The sequence below is a fragment of the Neomonachus schauinslandi genome, chromosome 10 (genome assembly GCF_002201575.2).
Source record: "Neomonachus schauinslandi chromosome 10, ASM220157v2, whole genome shotgun sequence".
Classification (NCBI taxonomy): Eukaryota; Metazoa; Chordata; class Mammalia; order Carnivora; family Phocidae; genus Neomonachus; species Neomonachus schauinslandi.
Window position 1 is genome coordinate 121,327,456 of NC_058412.1, and position 22,622 is coordinate 121,350,077.

Here is a 22,622-nt window from a genome sequence, read left to right on the forward strand (position 1 = left end):
TACATATGGTTGGTACTAACTAATAAATAAATGTATGCTGAGCATCCATCCTCAGCAAAGATCAAAGCTCTCCCCTTTACTCCTCCTTGAGCTGAAATAGCAGAAGACAGTGTCCCAATAGACAGTGTCCAAGGGGCTCGGGTGGATAGGAAGGAAGCAAAATGTGCCGAGCCCCAAATTAATCGAGAATTCACACCATGTTCCAGGATTCCATAGCTCCAAGGCTTTTCCAGGCCAGTCTTCCCAAATGACCCTCATAGCCACCCTATCAAGGAAGTGTATTTTCTCATACTATGGATGGAATAATGGACACTCTGGAGGTCAAGTGTCATGTCATAGGTCACAGACCCAGAATTTATCTGTCTCTTCTTGTATTGGTATATGTTACTTGGACTGTTTTAATTCCAGGATATATTTCTAGAACTTAGAAATCTTCCCCCATCGTTCTCTTTCAATACCTGCTTTGTGATTTGTGACATTTTTCCAGTTAAACTTTTTTTATGTTGGACTTTTTTTTAAATTTTATTTTATTATGTTATGTTAGTCACCATACAATACATCATTAGTTTTTGATGTAGTGATCCACGATTGTTTTCGTATAACACCCAGTGCTCCATGCAGTATGTGCCCTCCTTAATACCCATCACCGGCTAACCCATCCCCCCACCACCCTCCCCTTTAAAACCCTCAGTTTGTTTCTCAGAGTCCATTGTCTCTCATGGTTCATCTCTCCCTCTGATTTCCCTCCCTTCATTTTTCCCTTCCTTCTCCTAATGTCCTCCATGCTATTCCTTATGTTCCACAAATAAGTGAAACCATATGATAACTGACTTTCTCTGCTTGACTTATTTCACTTAGCATAATCTCCTCCAGTCCTATCCATGCTGATGCAAAAGTTGGGTATTCATCCTTTCTGATGGCTGAGTACTATTCCATTGTATATATGGACCACATCTTCTTTATCCATTCATCTGTTGAAGGGCATCTTGGCTCTTTCCACAGTTTGGCTATTGCGGACATTGCTGCTATGAACATTGGGGTGCATATGGTCCTTCTTTTCACTACATCTGTGTCTTTGGGGTAAATACCCAGGAGTGCAATTGCTGGGTCATAGGGTAGCTCTATTTTTAATTTTTTGAGGCACCTCCACACTGTTTTCCAAAGTGGCTGTACCAACTTGCATTCCCACCAACAGCGTAAGAGGGTTCCCCTTTCTCCACAACCTCTCCAACATTTGTTGTTTCTTGCCCTGTCAATTTCTACCATTCTAATTGGTGTAGGGTGGTATCTCAATGTGGTTTTGATTTGAATTTCCCTGATGGCTAATGATGATGAACATTGTTTCATGTGTCTGTTAGCCATTTGTATGTCTTCTTTGGAGAAGTGTCTGTTCATGTCTTCTGCCCACTTTTTGACTTGATTATTTGTTTTTTGGGTGTTGAGTTTGAGAAGTTCTTTATAGATTTTGGATACCAGCCCTTTATCTGTAGTGTCATTTGCAAATATCTTCTCCCATTCTGTGGGTTGCCTCTTTGTTTTGTTGACTGTTTCCTTTGCTGTGCAGCAGCTTTTTATCTTGATGAAGTCCCAAAAGTTCATTTTTGCTTTTGTTTCACTAGCCTTTGGAGATGTATCTTGAAAGAAGTTGCTGTGGCAACTTCTTTCAAGATACATGTCAAAGAGGTTACTGCCTAAGTTCTCCTCTAGGATTTTGATGGATTCCTGTCTCACATTGAGGTCTTTCATCCACTTTGAGTTTATCTTTGTGAATGGTGTGAGAGAATGGTCGAGTTTCATTCTTCTGTATATAGCTGTCCAATTTTCCCAGCACCATTTATTGAAGAGACTTTCTTTCCATTGCATATTTTTTCCTGCCTTGTCGAAGATTATTTGGCCATAGAGTTGAGGGTCCATATCTCGGTTCTCTATTCTGTTCCATTGGTCTATTTGTCTCTTTTTGTGCCAGTACCATGCTGTCTTGGTGATCACTGCTTTGTAATATAGCTCGAAATCAGGCAACGTGATGCCCCCAGCTTTCAACACTGCTTATAAATTTCTATTGTAATTCACATTATATCTTTTAAATTACATTGACAAGCTTTAAAAATATCACATCTTCCCATCCAGGAATAAGATACATGCACTTACTTACATTCTCAGTTTTGCTTTATAGCTTCTTTCGAAAGGTCCCTCATAGTGCCTCTTGAGTTAATTCCTCAGCCTTTTATATTTTTTGTTCCTTTTACAGAATGAAACCTTTTAAAATTATATTCTCTAACTGATTATTGCTAGGATTTAGAAAATTGATTTTGTATATTTATTCCCTAACTATTCACCTTGCTGGACTCTTAATAGGTTCTAATAGTTTTTCACTTATTTCTCTTGGCATTTAGATTATAATATCCTCTGCAAATAATGACTTTATTTCTTCCTTTCCCAGAATTATACTTTCAATTCTGTTACTGGAAATCCCTGAATGAATGTTAAATAATTATAGTGATCATTAGCATCCTTGTATTTTTAGGACATCAGTTGTTGGTTTGGAAGACATGCTCAAGTTCATTAAGAAAATAGCTTTCCACAACTTTTCAAGATGACAGTTATTCTCTGTGAACCCCACCCCCAATCCAGACCCATCCCCACCCTGCCCTTTCAAAGTCTGACTTCTGTGGTCTGCGTCTTCCAGCCTCCCTTACCCTCTGCCTCCTCCAGCTGAGTTTGACCAGTGGCAAGTACTAACAGAATGCCATAGGGTGGAAATAATGAGCTGTGTTTCTCTGTAGCCTGTTGGGCAATCTTAGGATACCATTCCCTACCACTGCCCTTCAGTCCTGGGTGTAGTAACAGTTCCCCAGCACTTGTTTATTTCCCCATCCCTTATAAATTCCCTTAATCTTGATCTCACCTCTATTTCAACAAACTCTCTCCATTTAAACTCTTCATATACCACATGCTTCTCACCCAGACCTTCTTTAACTGACTGATAAATTAGGACCCGCCATTAAGTGTTTCTAAATGTCTTTCAACATCTCCGTATGATCAAAATATTTTGTCCTTTGTGACATTTACACATTCATTCATTAAGAAGAAAAACTGAGTGCCAACTTCCTGCTAATTGCTGTGTTAGACACTGAGATTAGTACAGAAAAAACAAAAAAGATGAGTTCTCTGCCCTAATGTTTTTATAAGAAACAGATACACAAACAAAGTACCTAAATATTACAATAGTGATTAGGAAAGAACAGGTGTTTTGCTAAGTAACAAAGGAGATATATTTAGTAAGGATGGCCAGAGACTATTTCTCACAGAAGGTGACACTGGAGAAAGAGCCGAAGAAGAGCCTTCTGGGAAAGGATGATGTCAAGTGCAAAAGCCCTGAGGCATGAAAGAACTTGGTGTGTTTGAAGAACCAGCAGGACTACTACCAGCAAGGGGGCAGAGGGTGTGGTAGAAAACATGAAGAAACAGGTAGGTAGGGGCTAGATCAGTGCCATCCAACAGAAATACAGTGCAAGCCAAATTTCTGTAGTTTTCCTTTTTCTGGTATCCATATTTGAAATGCTAAAATTGGTGAAATTTATTTTAATGTATTTTACTTAACCCAATATATCTAAAATACTACCTTTTCAACATCTGAATAATATAAAAAATTAACAAGATATTTTACATATTTCTTGTACTAAGTTTTTGAGATGTAGTGTGCATCTTACATTTAAAGCACATCTCAAATCGGACTGGCCACCTTCCAAGGGCTTAATAGTCCCATGTGGCTGGTGGCCACCATGTTGGCCAGTACAGGGCTACATCATGCCCATCAGTCCTTGGTGACAGGGGAGGTTGATTAGGAGGGGCAGGGCATATGAGCTTCATTTCTACTACTACCAGCATCATGCCCGGCACACAGTAGGTGCTCAGAGAATGTTTGCTGGGCACAGTGACAGAAGAACTACAGAGGACATGCCAGATTCCATAAGCAGAGAGGCATCATCGAGATCACGCAAGTACCTGCTTTAGGAAACTGGGTCTATTCTGTGTCCTCAGCCAAGAGAGGAAATTAGGGTCTGCTTGCTGGGTCTCCTATGGTGGGGGCCATTCAGCGCCCTCTCCTGTGCCTGGGGCACTTGGCGCAGCTACTTTCTTAATTCAGAAAGATCACTTTACACCATATGCTAGGGAGTGGGAGGGAGGGAGCCCATTAGCATTCATTGTACACAGCTTTTCATTTGGAAAAGCACCTCAAATGTGCCGATCCACATTGCCTTGCTTCATTTTTCAACACTCATGAGTGTAATTGCATTTATTTTTCTCGTCAAGACTGCAAAACAAGTGATAATTTACTGTATTACAACCCATATTGGCTGGGTTTACAGCCACAACAGTTCTCATCCGCCCTCAGATGGGCTGGGTGAGTAAGTAGGGGGGGGTCTTTTTAGCTGAGAACACTACATTTGTTTGTGACAGGAAGTCTGGTCCCAGCTATTCAAGGTCACAATAACCGTGACAACAGCTAACCCATAGGACTACAATGAGTTCTCCAAGTATGTTTACCTCCACTGTCTTGACTGCTTTTTACAGTCAAGGCAGACATGTAGCCCATTTCACACACAACAAGACTGAGATTCCGAGAGGTCCTCAGTCATCCACGGTGATGGGCTGCCAAGAGCAGAGCCAGGGCTCAAACATGCACAGGTGGGCTAGAAACCCCGGTGCCACGTGGCAGGGCCTAAGCTCTGCAAAGCCTGAGGTCCTGTAGCAAAGAAGCAGGCAGAATCTTAAAATCGTGTAAATCCGAAGTGCTTGCAGTAGCTGGGATTCCTGAGGAGATCTAATTCCCTGAGTCTAGACTGCAGAATGCTGATTTTCAGGATTCACACCCCTGCTGAAGGGCCCGTCCACATCCAAGTACAGCTAGCTCTGTAAGTGATTATCTACGTGTGAGAGTGGGGAAGTACGGTCTAGCCTCGTTTGGGAATCACCTTCCGCAATATTTACTGCCCTTTGAAAAGAGAAGCAAAACCCACAGGGACACTGACTTTAGGTCACAAATGCTCATGAAATAATGAATAATTTAATAAGCGATCAACAGAACCTAGACCCAAGAGCTTCCAGATTGGTTAAACTCATTTCCAAATTCGATAAAAGTAGTAGACCTATCACAGGTGGCAAGACCCTCAGCTCCTCTTCTACAAGCCAGAGAAAGAAAAGCCAAGAGCTGGGTTTGCCTAAAGGACATGAGTGGGGCAGGGTAAGCGATGTAAAAGCTCAGGTCTGAGTCACAGGTGACTGCCTCCATATGGTGTGGCATCTGCGGGGATCGAGCCCCACCTCTCTAGCTCTCTCCACAGCAGGGAAGACGGGCTAGGGAGTCACCACAGGGTCTGAAGAGTCAGGGGCTGAGTGGGTTCAGAAAGTCCCTCTAGCCACCTGGCCAAGGTGCTCCAGTCTCCAGGAGATGCCTCCCCTCCTCTCCGTTCCTGTCCCTTCCCTATAGTTAAGACCCCTTCCCAAGCAGGGTCTGGCACTCCTGACATTGTATAGGCAGTCCCACCCCAGGCCAGAGCTAAAAGGGCCAGGTCCAGCCACTCAAGAAGCTGCTGCTAAGCTTCCACAAGAGCCCTGGAGAAAAGACCTCCAACAGCTGCTCTTAGTATAAATGGCCTAAGGTCTTCAAAGGTGACCAGCTGGGAGGGACCAGTGTCACAGCCATACCGTCTAGTCTGTCTCCCCCAGCCCCCCAAAACAGAGTTCAGGCCTGACAAGACCTCAGTAGAGACAGGTTAACACTGCACCCCCACAGTGAGTCCCAGCTGAGACAGGACAAGGAGGAGGTGCATGCGGATGATGGAGAGGACCTACCATGTGCCCATGCACCAAGCATTTTGTTCTGTGTTTTCATGTTATCTCATTTAATCTCCACACCCTCCAATCGCATTACCTTTATTCAACAGGTTAAAGAAAACCCTGAGCCAGAGAGAAACTAAATAGCTTTGTTCAAGGTCCTCCACTCATGTCCTTCTAGGCTATAGTGTTCATGAACTCCGTATATGCATATGCTTCCAGCAGCCTTTCAAAAAGTCAACTATACAGAGAACCAAGGTCAGAGGTTATGGAAGTTTCCTTTCAAATGCAGGAAAGTAGTCTTTCCATCCAAGCAAATAACCTTTCTATTTATTTTCCATTTTGTAAAATCTAAAAATTTAGTACAAATCTAAAAATTTAGTACTTTTTTCTTTTTAATTTTTTAAATTTATTTAAATTAGCCAAAATATGGTAAATCATTAGTTTCAGAGGTACAGGTCAGTAATTCATCAGTTGCGTACAACACCCAGCACTCACCACATCATGTGCACTCCTTAATGCCCATCACCCAGTTACCCCAGCCCCCCAACCCACCTCCCTCCAACAACCCTCCGTTTGTTTCCTAGAGTTGAATCTCTCATGGTTTATCTCCGTCTCTGATTTCATTCAGTTTCAAGGTCTTAAAATCAGGATTATAAAGCAAAGTTCATCCACATTGTAGCATGTGAACAGGATTTTCTTTTTTAAAGCTGAGTAATATTCCATTGTGTGTATAGATCAAATTGTCTTTATTCCATTCATCTGTTGATGGGACATTTAGTTGCTTCCACTTCTTCACTATTGTGAATGTTGTGCAATGAACATGGACATGCATGTATCTTTTGGAGAACCTGCTTTGGGTAGAATTGCTGGATCATATGGTAATTTTATTTTTAATTTTTTGAGGAAACTTCATACTGTTTTCCATAGTGGTTCTATCATTTTCTATCCCCACCAACAACGCACAAGAGTTCTAACTTCTTGGAATCTTCCCCAGTGTCTATTATTTTCTGTTTATTATTCCTGTTATTATTACTGTCATCCTAGCACGGTGAGGTGATAGCTCAGTTGGTTTGATCTGCATTTCCCTAATGATTAGTGACGTTGAGCATCTTTTCATATGCTTGTTGGCCATTTTATAAGTTCTTTGCAGAAATGTCTACTCAAGTCCTTTGCCCATTTTTTAACCCAGTTTTTTGGGGCTTTGGTTGTTGAGTTTTAAGAGTTCTTTATATAGTCTAGATATTAACCCTTTCACAGATACATGATTTGTAAATATTTTCTCCCATTCCACAGGTTGCCTTTTCACTCTATTTCCTTTGATTCACAGTTTTGAAGTTTGATGTAGTCCCACTTGTCTATCTATTTTTGTGTTGTCTCTGCTTTTGTTGTCTTATCTTAAAAAAAATCACTGCCAAATCCAAGGTCATGAAGCTCTTCTCTTGTTTTCTCCTAGGACTTTTATAGTTTCAGTCTTAGGTTTAGGTATTTAATCCACTTTGAGTTTATTTTTGTGGGTGGTATGGTATAAAAATCCAACTGCATCCTTCTGTCTAGTTTTCCCAACACAATCTGTTGAAGAGACCATCCTTTACCCACTGTGTGGTCGTGGTACCGTTGTTGAAAGTCATTTAACCATATATGGGAGGGTTTCCAAAGGTTCAAGCCTCTTACACCCTACATTAAATACCTTCCTGATTCAAATACCTAGGGAGGTTTCTGTATTCTTACTTAATTAAACCCCAACTGATAGATTCCTCATGCTGGTATGTTTTAGCAGCTATAGTTGAGAAGGTTTCTGGAAGCTCTAAGTCTTCTTTTAACCTTAGGAACTCTCAGGACTCTTAACAAAGAACACAGACTTTTGCTTAACCATAGCTTTTATAATTGCTTCACTAATGACAAGTAATGCTTTGAGAATTCTGAGAAAGTATAACCTGGCTTTCTTGATGATGAACACAACACTTGGGAAAGGAAGCATTTTTAAAAGACACTGGCAGATTCTTGCAAAGTTTAAAAACCAGTTTGCTACAGTAACGGTTGCTTTCCAAAACTAAAGTGGCATTGTGTCAGCATAGAGCATAGCGGCAAGACTGTATGGACTGGGGGTGGTGTGGGGAGGGAGCAGGGGGCAATCTTTTTTAGAGAATGGGGGAAATTTCTCTATGTGACCAAATGTCTCACTGATTAGCAACTGCAGGAAAATAAAAACTGAAGATGTACTCATGATCTTAAGGGTTGGGGTAGATCATTGCAGCTCTGAGAATGGAGGAAGGTTGACAGGTTTATCTTCCTGTGCCCATCTGTGCACACTCATGAAGACAAATTCCCCTGTTAAGGTGATTCCTTGCAGATGCCATGACTGACTGACAGACACACAGATGAGGGGATAAGACCAAAGGATTTTTCACAGACATTGTATTTTATAAATGTGTCACTTAATTCCTCCCTTTAAAAATGTATCCTTTTTGGGGTGCCTGAGTGGCTCAGTCAGTTAAGTGTCTGCCTTCAGGTCAGGTCATGATCCCCGAGTCCTGGGATCGAGCCCCGCATGGGGCTCCCTGCCCAGCAGAGTCTGCTTCTCCCTCTGCTTGCTGCTCCACCTGCTCATGCTCACTCTCTATCTCAAATAAATAAAATCTTTAAAAAATGTATCCTTTTCTTCTTGAATCATAAAGTACAAATCAAAGACCACTAGAGTCAGAAGAAATTAACTCCTGATTTTATGTATAAGGTAAATAAGACCCAGGAAGGGATGATGCTTGGCCCAAGGTCATAGAGCATGTTAATGGCAGAGCGAGGACTAAAATCCAGGATTCCTTACTTGTAGACTTATTTCACAGAAAAGGATGCAGGGAAGCACAGAGAAAAGTAGCTGACCTGCCCTAAGTCCCAGGTTAGTGGCAGAGCTAGGACAGGCACTGAGGACTGTCTCCCTACCCACCAGGTAAGGAGGAGCCAGGCTAACTGAACAGCCTGGTGCAAGAGACAGCGCCTCCCCCAGCCCACCACATTCCCACGGCTCCCAAAGAAGCACAAAGAAACCATGGGAAGAGCAGCACTGGAGGGGCCTGAGGGATGTTCCAACCTACTCCTCACTAGGGAAACTGAGGTTCAAAGGGTAAAGTGAGCACAGTCCCATGTCAGTGTGTCAAAAGGTGGCAAGCCTGGGAGCAGCCCTGTGAGGCACTGAACTGGGCTGCTTTGGTTCAAATCCCATCTCTGCCACTTAGTACCCCTGTGACTACGAGCATCTTACTTAATCTCTTTGTGCCTCAATTTCCCTATGTTAATCTCTTTGTGCCTCAATTTCCCCATGTGCAAAGTAGGGAGCACAATGGTACCTACGCTATAAAGGGCTGTTATTAACCATTAAAGGAGAAAAGACATTTAAAGTGTGTGGCACATAGTAAGTGCTCAATAAATGCTAGTTATTATTATGAAAGAGACATTCCTATTGGTACAATTGACAATACAGATCTGATCATCTAGGATAGTGCTTGACGATAGAAGTATAATGTGAGCCGCACAGGTTATTTTCAAATTTTCTAGTAGCCACATTTTAAAGGTAAAAAAAAAAAAAAAAAAAAGAGGTTAGTGGTTAAATCTTAATGATTTTACCTAACCCAATATATTTACAATATAATCATTTTAACAGACAACCTATATATAAAGTACGAATGGATGCTTTACATTCTTTTTTTCATACAAAGTCTTCAAAATCTGGTGTGTATTTTACATGTGTAGAAGTAGCCACATTTAAAGTATTCAATAGCCACATGTGTCTAGTGGCCACCATATGGGACAGTACTGGTCTAAGACATTCCCAAATGGGGCTACAATGGGTTCTTGGGCTTTTCCAGATTACTGGACCCTATTTCATGAAGTCACACAAGAGCCATCTTCACTAAATTTAATAAACTGTATTTTTGCTAAACTACACTTTTCTTATCAAATCTCTCATAGTATGTAATTATAATTCAAATTACTATAGTATTCAAAGCATAAAGACAAGCTTTTTCCTAAGGACAAGACAATCCATAGATTCAAAAAGGTGTTCACTTGGAGGAGCCCAAGCCCCCAGAATAGCAGCCAAACCAGATGAGCAGTCCATGGAAACCTCACCCTCTCCACTGAGCTGGCAACATTAGGGTTGTGAGGATTTGGGGCAGTATCTTCCTCTCAGCCTGTCGGTCCCAGGAGGGGCTGAAGTAGAAGCAGCGGAAGGCTGAGAGTCATGATAAAAGTCATCTCTGCTGTCCAGATCAAGGTCTCTGAGGCATGACTGCCTCCACTCAAGTTCCCTTCTGACAAATTATTCAGAACAATTCACAGGCTTATTCTATCTGCACTGAGGTGGACACTGATGGCTTAGGCAATTCAACAAAGTGATAGGATGGTCAATCCTCAGTGCCTAGAAGTAGGACATTTCCCTTATTTCCCAGGGAGAAGACCCCACAAAGAGTTTTTAGACTGCTTTAATACATGAAATATTCAACACGTAGATGAATTAGTCAAATGTCTACTTATGATGCCTAAGATAGGATTTAATGACACATATTTAAAATCATGTGTCATAAGATAATATATTGTGTTATAAACAGATAGTGGTTCAGAGCACAGACTCTGGAGACAGAGTGCCTGGGTTCAAATCTCAGCTCCTCCATTTACGACTAACTTTTGGGTGAGTTACTTCACATTCTGGGCCTCAGTTTCCTCATGTGTAAAATAAGGGTATTAATAGTACCCAGTTTGTACAAGTATTAAACAGGTTAAAATCATGTAAAAGTCCCTAGAACACTGCCCAGTAAGCAGTGCACCTGTGTTAAGCCACAAAACAGTGGTTTATTGTCCATTCCCACATATTACAGAAACGTTCTCTCGAACTTGTCATCTGCACCAAGGGCATCTGGGTCTGTCCTCAGAGCAAGCACTTCTTAAGTTGAACACCTGTCTACATCACCTTCACCTCCAATTATAGCATTTGGAAACATTACTTTTTTTTATAGTCTAGAAAATATAGTTATTTTGTTTCTAGATATAGGAATATAATGCTTTGGAAATTTTTTATTTTAGTATAATTAACATACCATGTTATAGTTTCAGGTGTATACAATATAGTGACCCAACAAGTCTATACATTTCTCAGTGCTCACATCATGATAAGCATACTCCAAATGCCCTTTATTTCACCCATTCCCCCCCTACCTCCCCTCTGGCAACTGCCAGTTTGTTCTCTGTTTTTAAGAATCTGGTTTTTTGTTTGTGTTTTTCTTCGTTCGTTTTTGTTGTCATTGTTGCTTAATTCCACATGAGTGAAATGATATATTTGTCTTTCTGTGACTTATTCACTTAGCATAATAGCCTCAAGTTCCATCCATGTTGCTGCAAATGGCAAGACTTCGTTCTTATGGCTGAGTAATATTTCAGTGTGAGTGTGAGTGTGTGTGTACACATTTTCCTTATCCATTCACATATTGGTGGACACTTGAGTTGCTTCTGTATCTTGGCTATTGTAAATAATGCTACAGTAGGTAGGTACATCTATCTTTTTGAATTAGCGTTTTTGTTTTCTTTGGGTAAATACCCAGCAGTGGCATTGCCCGATCACATAATTCTATTTTTAGCTTTCTGAGGAACCTCCATACTGTTTTCCACAATGGCTGCACCAATTTGCATTCCCACCAACAGTGCCCAAAGGTTTCTTTCTCTCCACTTCTTTGCCAACACATTATTTCTTGTGGTTTTGATTTTAGCCATTCTGACCAATGTAAAGTGGTATCTCACTGTGGCGTGAATTTGTATTTCTCAGATGATTAGTGAGTTTGAGCATTTTTTCATGTGTCTATTGGTCATCTATAGGTCATCTTTGGAAAAATGTCTATTCAAGTTCTCTGCCCATTTTTTAATTGAATTATTTGGCTTTTCTGACATTGAGGTCTAAGTTCTTTATGTATCTTATCAGATAGGTTCATTTGCAAATATCTTTTCCCATTCAGTAGGTTGGCTTTATGTTTTGCTGACTTTTGAACTGAGGTTTGATATCACAGAAAACTGGACTTCAAGGCAAGCATCCATGTGGATATTAGAACAGGCCTATTTTCTCATTTATCTAACCCATGTATATTTTGATCATCAAAAAGATCCTTCTGTTGCTTTTCCAAGCCATCCTTATCACTTGTCCTTATCACTGTCCTTATGTGCTCATATCCTCCAGAATACTACTAAGCCTGTCTTCAATTTTCTTGCCTTTTTTCCCCTACCAATTCTGTTATCACTGTAAACATCCCAAACTAGTACTGATTGGGGTGACTGTAGGTTAATGTAGTTTCCCTAATTAATTTTGTGGTTCAAAGTACACAAAAGACCATCCCATAATATAAAAATGCCCTAAAGGAACTTTTTCAAGAGCTGTTTGGAGACAAAGATCTTGCCTTTTATTTGGACATATGGGGTCCATTTTGGCTTTTATCTTTTCTTCTCCCACTGCCATTTCTTGGATATTAAGTAACCATAGTGCATCCCTCTAGTGAAAGACCATGCAGCTCTGGCAGGTGAACACTAGATCTAAGTGGGTGGTAGGAAGGCAATAACACAGCTGTTGGGAACCATGACCTGATTCATCATGTGCATTCTCAGGAGGCACGAGAGTGAGGTGATCCAGAGTACAGACTCTGGGCACAGACTTCCTGCAGGCAAATCCTGGCTCCACCATATGCTAACTATGACCTTGGGCAAGACATAGAAGCATTCTGTGACACCAGCTCCCTAATCTGTAACATGCAGATCAGAGTATTTGCATCAGAGGGACTTTCATTGGATTAAATAATGTATTTAAGGTACTTAAGATAGTACCTGCCACATAATAAGCACCACATAAATATTGCTTCCCTATTATTATCATCACTATTACCACATACGTATATTCTCTCCCTCCCTCCCTCCCTTCCTTTCCCTTCCCATCCTCCTCTCTCCTCCTCTCTCTTTCTTGATACACATCCATCTGTTAATCGTGATATTTGAGGGAATGGGGATGGTGATGGAGAGAGTTAACGTATATGGATACACTCAGCATTTCTTTAAAAATGAATATATAATATTTTACCATTAAAGAGGGAAGAAAAAATGTATTGACTCAACAGTGGCTAAATGGGAACCTAAGAGCTCATAGCTTTAAGCCAATCAATAATAATATCAGGAGTGATTAAGGATGGTTAAAGGCCTCTACTTCCCGATGGTTGTAATGTAAGCACTACATTAAAGAAACAGTAGGGCAGTTTTTGGATACATCAGATTTTTCCAATAGGGAGCCTCTTACACAGGCGACAAGCAGATCTGCACATTTGTGAGAGTATGCCAGGCCCCAGAGTGAAGGAAGGGTAATCCCCAGGATCCTTTTACTTGCCCCAAGGATCAACTCTACAGCAAAAGAGGCTCGACAAGCCAGGCCCTGGGACCAAATGGCCCATCATGACGGCAGCCTCATCAGGCTGAGAGGCAGCACTCCAGATGGGAAAGCTGCAGATGCTCCACACACCACGAACATGCCAGAGAAAGCAGCAGCCCCTCCAGGGTTCTCCCAAAACTTCCCGGACAGCAGCTCGCTTTTGACTCTCCAGATGCTTAATCCCTAATGATAATTTCGTCTGTATGCGGGTCACCTTCCCTAGGTCAAGCCCCATGCAGGACACAGGGAAGTCAGCAATGAGAAGCAGCCCATGCCCTCAAGTAGTTCACAGCCCCAGGGAGGAATCAAAGGTGTAAAAACTCAGCCACAGGAGCAAAGAGAAGAGGCAATTCCCTGTGGGTAGAATCAGGGAGGCCTTCCTGGAGGAGGTGAAATCTGTTCAGGTTTTTGATGTAAGAGGAAGGGAGACAGGATAGCTCCTTCTAGCCAAAGGCATGATGGTGTGACCTGCAAGGTTTATGGTTGAAAACAAGAAAACTCAACTACAACAATCCTTCCCAAAATTAGGGATGTTGTAGAAGAATATTGGGAGGCTCATCATGAACAGTAAGCTAGAGATAGCCTTGAAAAATAAGCAAAAATTAAGGCAGTTCTGGGGAAGCAAGAAGAAGACAGTGTGCCAACCTCATTCAGTAGCATCTCTTGGGGCCCAGACACTACCCCTATCACTGGACAGCCCACTGCACAGGCCTCTGGCCAGACCTCCCTACATGGAAAGTCCTGTGCAGAAAGGGGCAGCGGGCTACATCCAGGCCACATGTCCAACCACACCCAGGCTGCGAGGGGTAGTAAATTTCTGGCACCTTCACCTTCCAGCAAGTTCCACATTCCATCAAGATCCCCACAGTGGGAGATTCTCAAAATCAGGAAGCAGAATTGGAGGCTGGACTCCCAAAACAAAAGCACAGAGGCCTCTCTCACATGATTATATAGAAGGAGAAAGGGAAGCAAAGAGGGCAGAAGGGGAGGCTGAGGCTGGAGACAGATGCCAGGGTCAGATCATGAGAAAGTTCAATTATTAATAAGAACAATTCATTCGGGAACGTTCACTGCCCCTGCCTCCAAGGAGAACAGAAGCTAGCTGAGCAGCAGACTACAAAGAGGCTTGCTACCTGCCAAATAAGCACTGGAGAGCCCAATCTGCTCTTACAGCTGATGTCCACCTTGACTTGTCAGCGCTTGGACTGCTCTCTGGTTGATTACTCTTTTGAGCACAATTCCTGCTAATCCTCAGAAGGTCTCCAACCAGTGAATGAAGGGCTAGAACACGGTGCGCTCAAGGGGACCATCATCATTTCTTGACTTGTGTTGACGGCTTCAGAATTCACCAAGAATGTTCCCTACATCAATTCATAGGCAAATATCCAGGATTCCTATTTGACATGTGGATGATATTCCTCTTCCAGATCTCAAAAATAATATACAACCACTCTGTGTTTGGTACATAAGGGAGTACAGAAATACATATGAAAGCAAATGTGAGCACTTCTACTGGAGAGGAGCACAGAGATATATGTATGAGAACATTCACTGCAATGGGATTCAAGAGTGACTAACTGCAAAGAACTTAAATATGCAACACTTTAGGGTGGTTAAATAAATCATGAAACAGTCACTGTAATGGAAATCTATGAAGCCTTTAGAAAGTATGCTTTTGAGGAATATTTAAGGACATGGGAAAACACTTAAAAAGAGCATTAAGTAGAAAAACAGAGATGTAAGTTTGTGTGCATTCATGACTTTTTTTTTTTTGTTCCTTATAGCTACCTCTACTGTGCATATTCTTTACAATGAACATAAATTATTTTTGCACTCATAGATCAGGACTTTAAATAGAAATAATTTTAAAAGATGTTTAGTTGATGACACTGCCATGTATATGACTTTGTTTATCTTGGATTTGAAGGCTGGCTCCTCTTTAATATATAACTTGCATGAGGTTGGGCCAATCACTTCATCATTCTGGGGCTTTGGTTTTCTCAAAAGAAAGAGGAGACAAGATCCCTGAACTCACAGGATGGTGGCACACGAAGCATTTTCCTACACATTTCACCTAGTCTAATTCTTGGTTAGAATAAACACAGAGAAAAAGGTCAGTTCTCTTCAAAGAAAGCAAAGGTTCCAATCCTTCCAGCACTCTGCTGTGAGTTCTACTGGGGACAAGGTGATGGGATCAGGATACAGGAATGTGATTGCCCCAGGAACAGTGTCCTAGGGCTGCCATAACAAATTGCTGCAAACTGGGTAGCTTAAGCCAACAGAAACTGATCCTCTCAGAGATATGGGGTTGACAAGTCTGAAATCAAGGTGCTGGCAGGGACCTGTTCTCTCCCAAGGCTCTAGAGGAGGCTTCTGGTGTCTGCAAGTAATCCGTGGCATTCCGTGGCCTGTAGATGTACAACTCCAATCTCTGCCTCTGTCTTCACGCGGCCACCTGCCCTGTGTGTCTGCGTGTCTCTCTTCCTCCACCAGTCCTACAGTGCGAGGGCCTGCCAGGACCCCTGGCATAAAGGGAAAAGAGCATCACAACCTGGAGACTGTGCCCGCTTCCATGGCAGGCCGACTGGTTGCAATATTCCTTTCTGTGTGCGAATGCTTGTGTATGTCTTCTCTGATGTTTCCTAACATCTGCCCCTTCCAGTCAGGTAACTAACTAGGATCTTTGCATGTCTCTGCTCTAGAAATTTGTGCAAGATGCAGAGAAGAAGGAGCTTGAAGTCAAGGGTTCCTTCTTTCCTCTTCTTGTCTGAAAGCTTAAACTTAAGAGATTAGGAGTTCGATAAGGGCCGGGCCAACAAAGGTGTGCCTTTGGGGTTTCGAAAGTGAGGAGAGAGAGTCTTCCACAGTGGGAAGGGTGAGGGATGGGTACCGCTGGTCTCATACTGCTCTGTGGCACTGGCCCCAGAAACATGATGGCTGACGCCCCCAGGCTGGCTAGACGCCACACAAGGGCTCCCAAACCTAGAAAGCAGCAGCAGAATTACTAGACCCAAAGAGACCACGGGAATGGGACAGGGGGCTTTAAGAGGAAACCACAATAGCCTGGCCTGTTTAAGTCCCCAGGATATCTGCAAACCCCTACGGAAGGGGGAGCCCCTAACATGAAAAAATGTACACCTAACTCCCTGGAAGCTCAGGGTCAGGTATAAGTTGATATAAAGGCAGCATTTCTAACGCACCTGGGTTTTCAGCCTGAGAGTCAACCTTACTTCATCCCAACACTTAAACAGCCTACAAGCAGAAGAAATTGAAGGATACCTCCCAAGCCCCAATGCCTCTGGTTTTAGCCCTTTTGAAAGGACACGTAACAGTCTTGAATCTCCCTCCAGCCCCCAAGGAGCTCTCCCACACACATACATACTGGGCCTTGGGCTGTCTCCCAGGGTGGACATGTTGACACTATGCCAAGGCTGGGGAAGGCACAGCTAGAAACCAGAGACACCTGCAGGAAGTGCCAGGGACCAGATCGAGGCTTCCAGGGAGGCTCTGTGGGTATAGTAACCCCCATTGCTCTGGGAAAGCCCCAACAAAGATGAGGTCAGAGCAAAACCAGGTCGGAAGCCTGGAATGACAGCCTCTTCCCATGGAAAGGGATGAGGAAAAGACTCTGAGAGTGACTGTGTCCAGCACTGAATTAACAGAGCAGAGATAGAGGAGGTGTGCAAGCCCTTAGGGCAGCAAGTACCCTGGGTATTGAAAAGCCTCCCTGGGTCTCTCAGGGACCCATGCAGACCACCTGCTGGGTGGCGCACCTGGGTAAAGCAGTACCTGGGGTCAGGTGAACTTGAAGGAAGGGGCAAGGCTGTAAGGAGAACTTAGACTTACAGTTCCAGAGACTGTAAGAACCAGAAAAGAGCACAAGGCAACCAGTACTGATGAAATCCTACTATGTGCAGACACTTCACACTCTCTCAGGCATCATTCTCTTTAACTCTCACACTGGTTCCTATACTAAAGAAGATGAAACTGACGCAGTGGGATTAAGGGCTCAGAGTCACTGAGCTATGGCTTAGGATTGGAATAAGCTGGCCTGGAAACACATTTATGACAAGAACTTTGAAAGCCAAGAACAGGATACTATGGGAACAACAAGGAGGGACTCTTTCTTTACATAGACTGGTAAGGGACCATCTCCCTGAGGAGGAGTCATTTGAGCTGAGTCCTGAAGAAATCAGCCAAGTGAATAGTGGAAAAATCCATTCCAGTGAAGTGAAACAGCATGTGCAAATGTCCTGAGCCAGAAAAGAATGCGACAGTCTTTCAGTCTCCAAGGAACTGAAAGGAGCCAGTGTGTCTGGGACATTTTGAGAATAAAAAAGGGCTTGCAGAAGACACTAGATCATGCAGGCTGTAGCAAGGAGTTCAGATTTCAACCCATGCGCCAGGAGAAGAGAGCAGAGGGATTAAGTGCCAAAATGACATAGTATGATCTACCCACAGCGTAGCACAGAGTTTGTCACACAGAAAGGGATGAGTCAAAGGTCATGGAACATCTGAATAAATAGACTTAAACTGGACTTCCAAAGAATGGAAACTGCTGGTTTTACAAAAGGAAAAGTAAGATTTCAGTTTTTGCCCATGAGAAGAACAATTTTGCCTAATCCAAATTCACTTTCATGCCTCTCTGCCTACGAAGCACGCAGAGCAGCTAAAATCCACAGGCGCATCATGACAGAATATTTCAGTGATCATTATCAAATGCCTCTATTTAGAAAAGCTCAGAAAATTGTATTAGCACAATCCAATATTTATGAAATGACACTCTGCCATAATGAGGGGCTGAGAAAATTAAGATTAGAAGCAAGAGTTACTCCTTTGGGAAGAGAGATTGGCATGGTGGGAAAAGCAATGTCACTCAGCTTCTTAGAACCTTGGTTTCCTGATCTGTAAAATGGAAGGATTTTAAGAAAGATTAAAAATTCATCATCAGTCAATAGAGGGCCCAACAGCATTTCAAGATGCTTATCATTCTTCATTTAAAAAACAGTTGATAGTGAAATAAGTCAGAGAAAGACAAATACCCTATGATTTCAGTTACACATAGAATCTAAAAAACAAATGAATAGACAAAAAGCAGAATCAGACCCATAAGTACAGAGAATAAACTGATGGTTGCCAGAGGGAAGGGGAAGTGGGGTGTGGGCAAAATGGGTGAAGGGGAGTGGGAGATACAAAGGAATGACTAGGTCATGAGGATGAAAGGCACAGCATAGGGAATATAGTCAATGTATGGAGAGAGATGCTGGTGAGCATAGCATAATATACAGACTTGTTCAATCACTATGGAGTACACCCAAAATTAACATTGTATGCCAACAATGTATGTACTTCAACTCAAAGAAAGAAAGAATAAGCAACAGAGAGCAAACAAAATTTTTAAATAAAAAATAAAATACACTTGATAAAGGCTATTTGGCCATCCATCCATGTATCCATCCAACGGAAGGTTATTTTGTTCATACTATGTACAATGCCCTGTATTAAGCACTAAGATAAAGCTATGAACAAGCGTGCCCAGCAGTAGCAACTTGGCCCATGCCGTCTACCTCAATGGGGAAGAGTGCCCCCCTGCCTGCCCCAGCACCTACTAGGCCACCTTCTGCCACCTGCAGCCTGGTACCCTCTATCAGGCCCGAGTAGAGGCTCAGCTCCCATCTCAAGAGTCCTGGGAACCACGCTGGGAGAGGCTAGAGCAGCGGGCCACCACTCTGCAGTTAACCACACTCCCGGCAGGTACACAGGCTTGGCCTTGGGCTGCCCCTAACACCCAGAAGGCCGGGCAGAGGGGGTTCCTGGGGAACCGCAAAGTAGGCTGCTCTCTCGAGGTGAGCATGGTCCCCAGGCACACGGAATATCTCATCTGGGGGTAAAACACACACTGAACAAACAACATGCACTGTGGCCTCCACTCTTGAGAAAAAGCGTAGGATGCGATGACCCAGGCTGAAGTGCCTTGGAAGCGCTATATCCTAAGGAAGTGGTGTTTATGCTGAGATACGAAGGAGAAGAACAAGAGAATGAGGTGGAGGAGAAGGTTCTATGGAGAGTGGTCTTTCCTGACAAGGAACATGGCAAAGCAAGTACACAGGGAGTGGGAGATGGAAATCAAGAGCTCAGTTTGGGAGCTGTTGAGTTTAAGGAGCATACAAGATCCTACAGGTGGGCTAAGGAGAAGCAGGAAGAGCATATGTGTGTGCATGCAAAACACATTCACATACTAGAAGATCTGGATGTATCTGGCCAACCACAAAGATGGCCAGACAAAACGGAGCATGTGGTACGTTCCAGCAGAGTGCTCTGGACTCTGTGGGTTCCTAATGGAATGAGTGATTCTATCATCTAAACCAAGACACTTCTGAGAATAAAGTCAGCAGTGTTAAAAAGGATGATAGGGCAACAGGCAAACAGGTTGTCCCTCGGTCACCCTATGAAGGGGCATATGTAGTTGTTGATGACTCTGCTCATGCCAAGTAAGATCCTACCAGGTCTGCAAAGCTCAATTTTGTACCGTAGCACCGATTTATTTTACCTGGGGCTGGTATCTACACTCATGAAAAATTTATACAACCATTTACGCCCTTAACTGGAACTATACAGAACCATCCAGTAGCCTCCTGCTTTGGAGTCAAACTCACAGTCACTGAGGCCACACAGGCCACACCCTTACCTGGACATCCCTGAGCATCTTCTCTGTCTCCAGCTTAGTGGCATCCTGTTAGACCCCTCTCCCCAGAGGACAACAAGAAGAAGTGGCAGCCAGGCAGTGGGGGGTGTAGGTCTAGAGTTCATACAAGATGGCTGATGGCAAATGAAGGCACAGGAGGGGTGGAGGCCATCCAGAGTATGATGGTTAATGTTGTATGTCAACTTCCCTGGGCTATGAGATGCCCAAATCGCTGCTAGAACATTATCTCTGGGAGTGTCTACGAGGGTATTTCCAGAATAGATTAACATTTGAATTGGCAAACTGAGTAAGGCAGACAGCCCTCCCCAACATGGGAGGCATCATCCACTCCCTTGTGAGCCCAAACAGAACAAAAAGGGAAAGGTAGGGTGAATTCATTCTCCCTACTTGAGCTAAGGGTATCTCTCAAATGTCAGTGTTCCTGGTTCTTGGGATTTCAAACTCACATCAGGGTGTATACCATCAGCCCCGGACTCAGACCGAATTACACCACTGGTTTTCCCGGTTCTCCAGCTTGCAGACAACAGATCACGGGACTGCTCAGCCTCTACACAGTGAGCCAATTCCTATACTAAATCTCCTCTTAAATGTATCTCTCTCTATATATATATCCTATTGACTGTTTCTCTGGAGAACCTCATACACATGGAAACAGTATAGAACAAGCCTGAGATCTCCCATATTTAGTGGTCAAAGTGAGGAAGGGTGCCAGAAGGTGTAGGCGAGAAAAAGAAGACAACGTGTGGGTTAGAGGAGCCCTTGGGCAGGAAGGAACCACAGACACAACGTCCCCTCTCCAACAACCAGATGTCTTTACCGTTGAACCTGGGATCACACATACAAAGAGGTGATCCTCATGTTCCCAGAATTACAACACTTCCTGGCTTATGTCCCCAGGTAAGCCTTTTCAAGAGTCCAGTCACCCAGGCATACCCCACCTTAAATGTATTCTGAGTGTTCCTCTGCTAGGTGTATCTTCCCTAGAATACATCAGATGTCACTCTCACATGCCTGCCATAAGCAGCTGTCCACCAAGAAATTACATTAGCCCTTTAGCCCCACTGGTTAAGGATAAGCTGTGCATTCAGGATGTCAGGACATTAACTTTATGAGTAATAGTCTGACTGTGCCAGTTTCCCTAGATATATGTGTGTCTGTGTCCTGGAAGAAAAGGAATGACCTCATTCTTCAGACTTTCTCTCCCACAAAATCCAACTACTATTAGGTTCCCAAGCAAAACCCAGGGATGCCCTAACTTGTAGCTAAATCTTAGACTCTTAAAAGGAATTCTCAAGGTTCCTGAATCTAGGTGACATGTGATTCCTACCACATACCTTAAGAATTCACCAAGCCTTGGTTTGAACAGCCCTGGGGATGGGGAATTACTACCAATGAACCTGTCTACTGCCCAGCTCAATCCCTAAGAAAGTTTGTCCCCACAAGCCATCCAAAGAGTGAGTCATTCTCATCACAGCCTCAAACACAGGGGATCACGTACCTGTGGGCACCGCTGGGTCCAGCATTGGTTTCTCCCACGTGTTAATCTGCTCCCACGTAAACCCATTGGTCCCCAGGGCCACGCTATAACCACAGTTGCCGTAGTGCTCATCAAAGGAACAGCCACCTGCAGACAAAAGTGATAGGAGTAAATACATCCTTGTGTCTGAGACTTGGCTTGTTACCCCCATCTCATCAGCTCTTCGTTTACAGCTTTGAATGTTAAACTCTGGAGAAGATTTAAAAAAAAAAAAAAGGGCAAGCAAATTGGATTTTTATATTTGTTTTGGTGCTTTCAGGAAATGCGCTGGCATCTGCAGCCCGCCACCGCCCCCCCACCATTTAAAAAAAGTTAATAAGGCCAGTTACATTGATTTCAATCTCCCTTCCCGAGAAAGTAAACAGCAACGCCTCATTCTAAGCAGGAAAAAGGAATGCCAGGGCATGCCTCTGTGACTGTTTCCTGCCACAGGGAGAGACACTGGGGACAGCAGAGAGAGCACCAGCCCCAGAGTCCGGCCAGACCAGCCACAGACCTCAGCCGTGCAGATCCGGGCCAGCTGCGGCCTCACCGGCATCTCAGTCTCCTCACCTGTGACACAGAGGGAAGAGCCACTGGACAGAAACACCATGAGGATGAAATGGGGTAACATACGTAGAGTAACTGGCACAGAGTAAATTCTCCACATCTATCCCCTTCCCTATAAAAGCAGTTTTTGAAAACTCATGTTTCATGGCATAAAAATCAAATTTGTGGAAGAATCAGACAATCGTGCACCTGGAAGATAGTGAAGTCAATGTTCACAGTGTTTAAAAAGTCACCCACCATTTTGTAGGAAGCTGTATCAGTTCAATTCTGACAAGGATTTACTAAGCATACTCTTAGGGGGCTGGGGGTCCCCTCCAAGTGATGCTGACTGCGGGGTACAGAACCAGGGCTCCAAGGAGGGAATGCCGGTCTGTCCGGAGAAACAGGCGCCATGACATCCTGAAGGAGGACTGATCAAGGCTCTGGAGGATCCAGCATCTCCATGGACCAAGAACAGGAGGAAGGGCATCCAGGGTGAGCTGGTGCTCACACACGTAAGGCGGCAGCCTCCTGACTCGTCTCCCAGACCCAGTTTCACACCCAAT

At 43.4% G+C, this 22,622-nt stretch overlaps 1 protein-coding gene across 1 annotated transcript in view; it reads right to left on the reverse strand.

The window, feature by feature from the left end:
* The window catches only part of PTPRT (protein tyrosine phosphatase receptor type T), an 831,114-nt gene extending 808,994 nt beyond the window's left edge, over window positions 1–22,120 (reverse strand). The window contains exons 1-2 of the mRNA XM_044919044.1: window positions 22,081–22,120; window positions 21,490–21,615 (exon numbers count right to left, since the gene is read on the reverse strand). Of these exons, the coding sequence (XP_044774979.1) occupies window positions 21,490–21,615; window positions 22,081–22,120 (166 nt within the window). The remainder of the gene's footprint in view (window positions 1–21,489; window positions 21,616–22,080) is intronic.
* Between the last annotated feature and the right edge of the window lie 502 nt (window positions 22,121–22,622).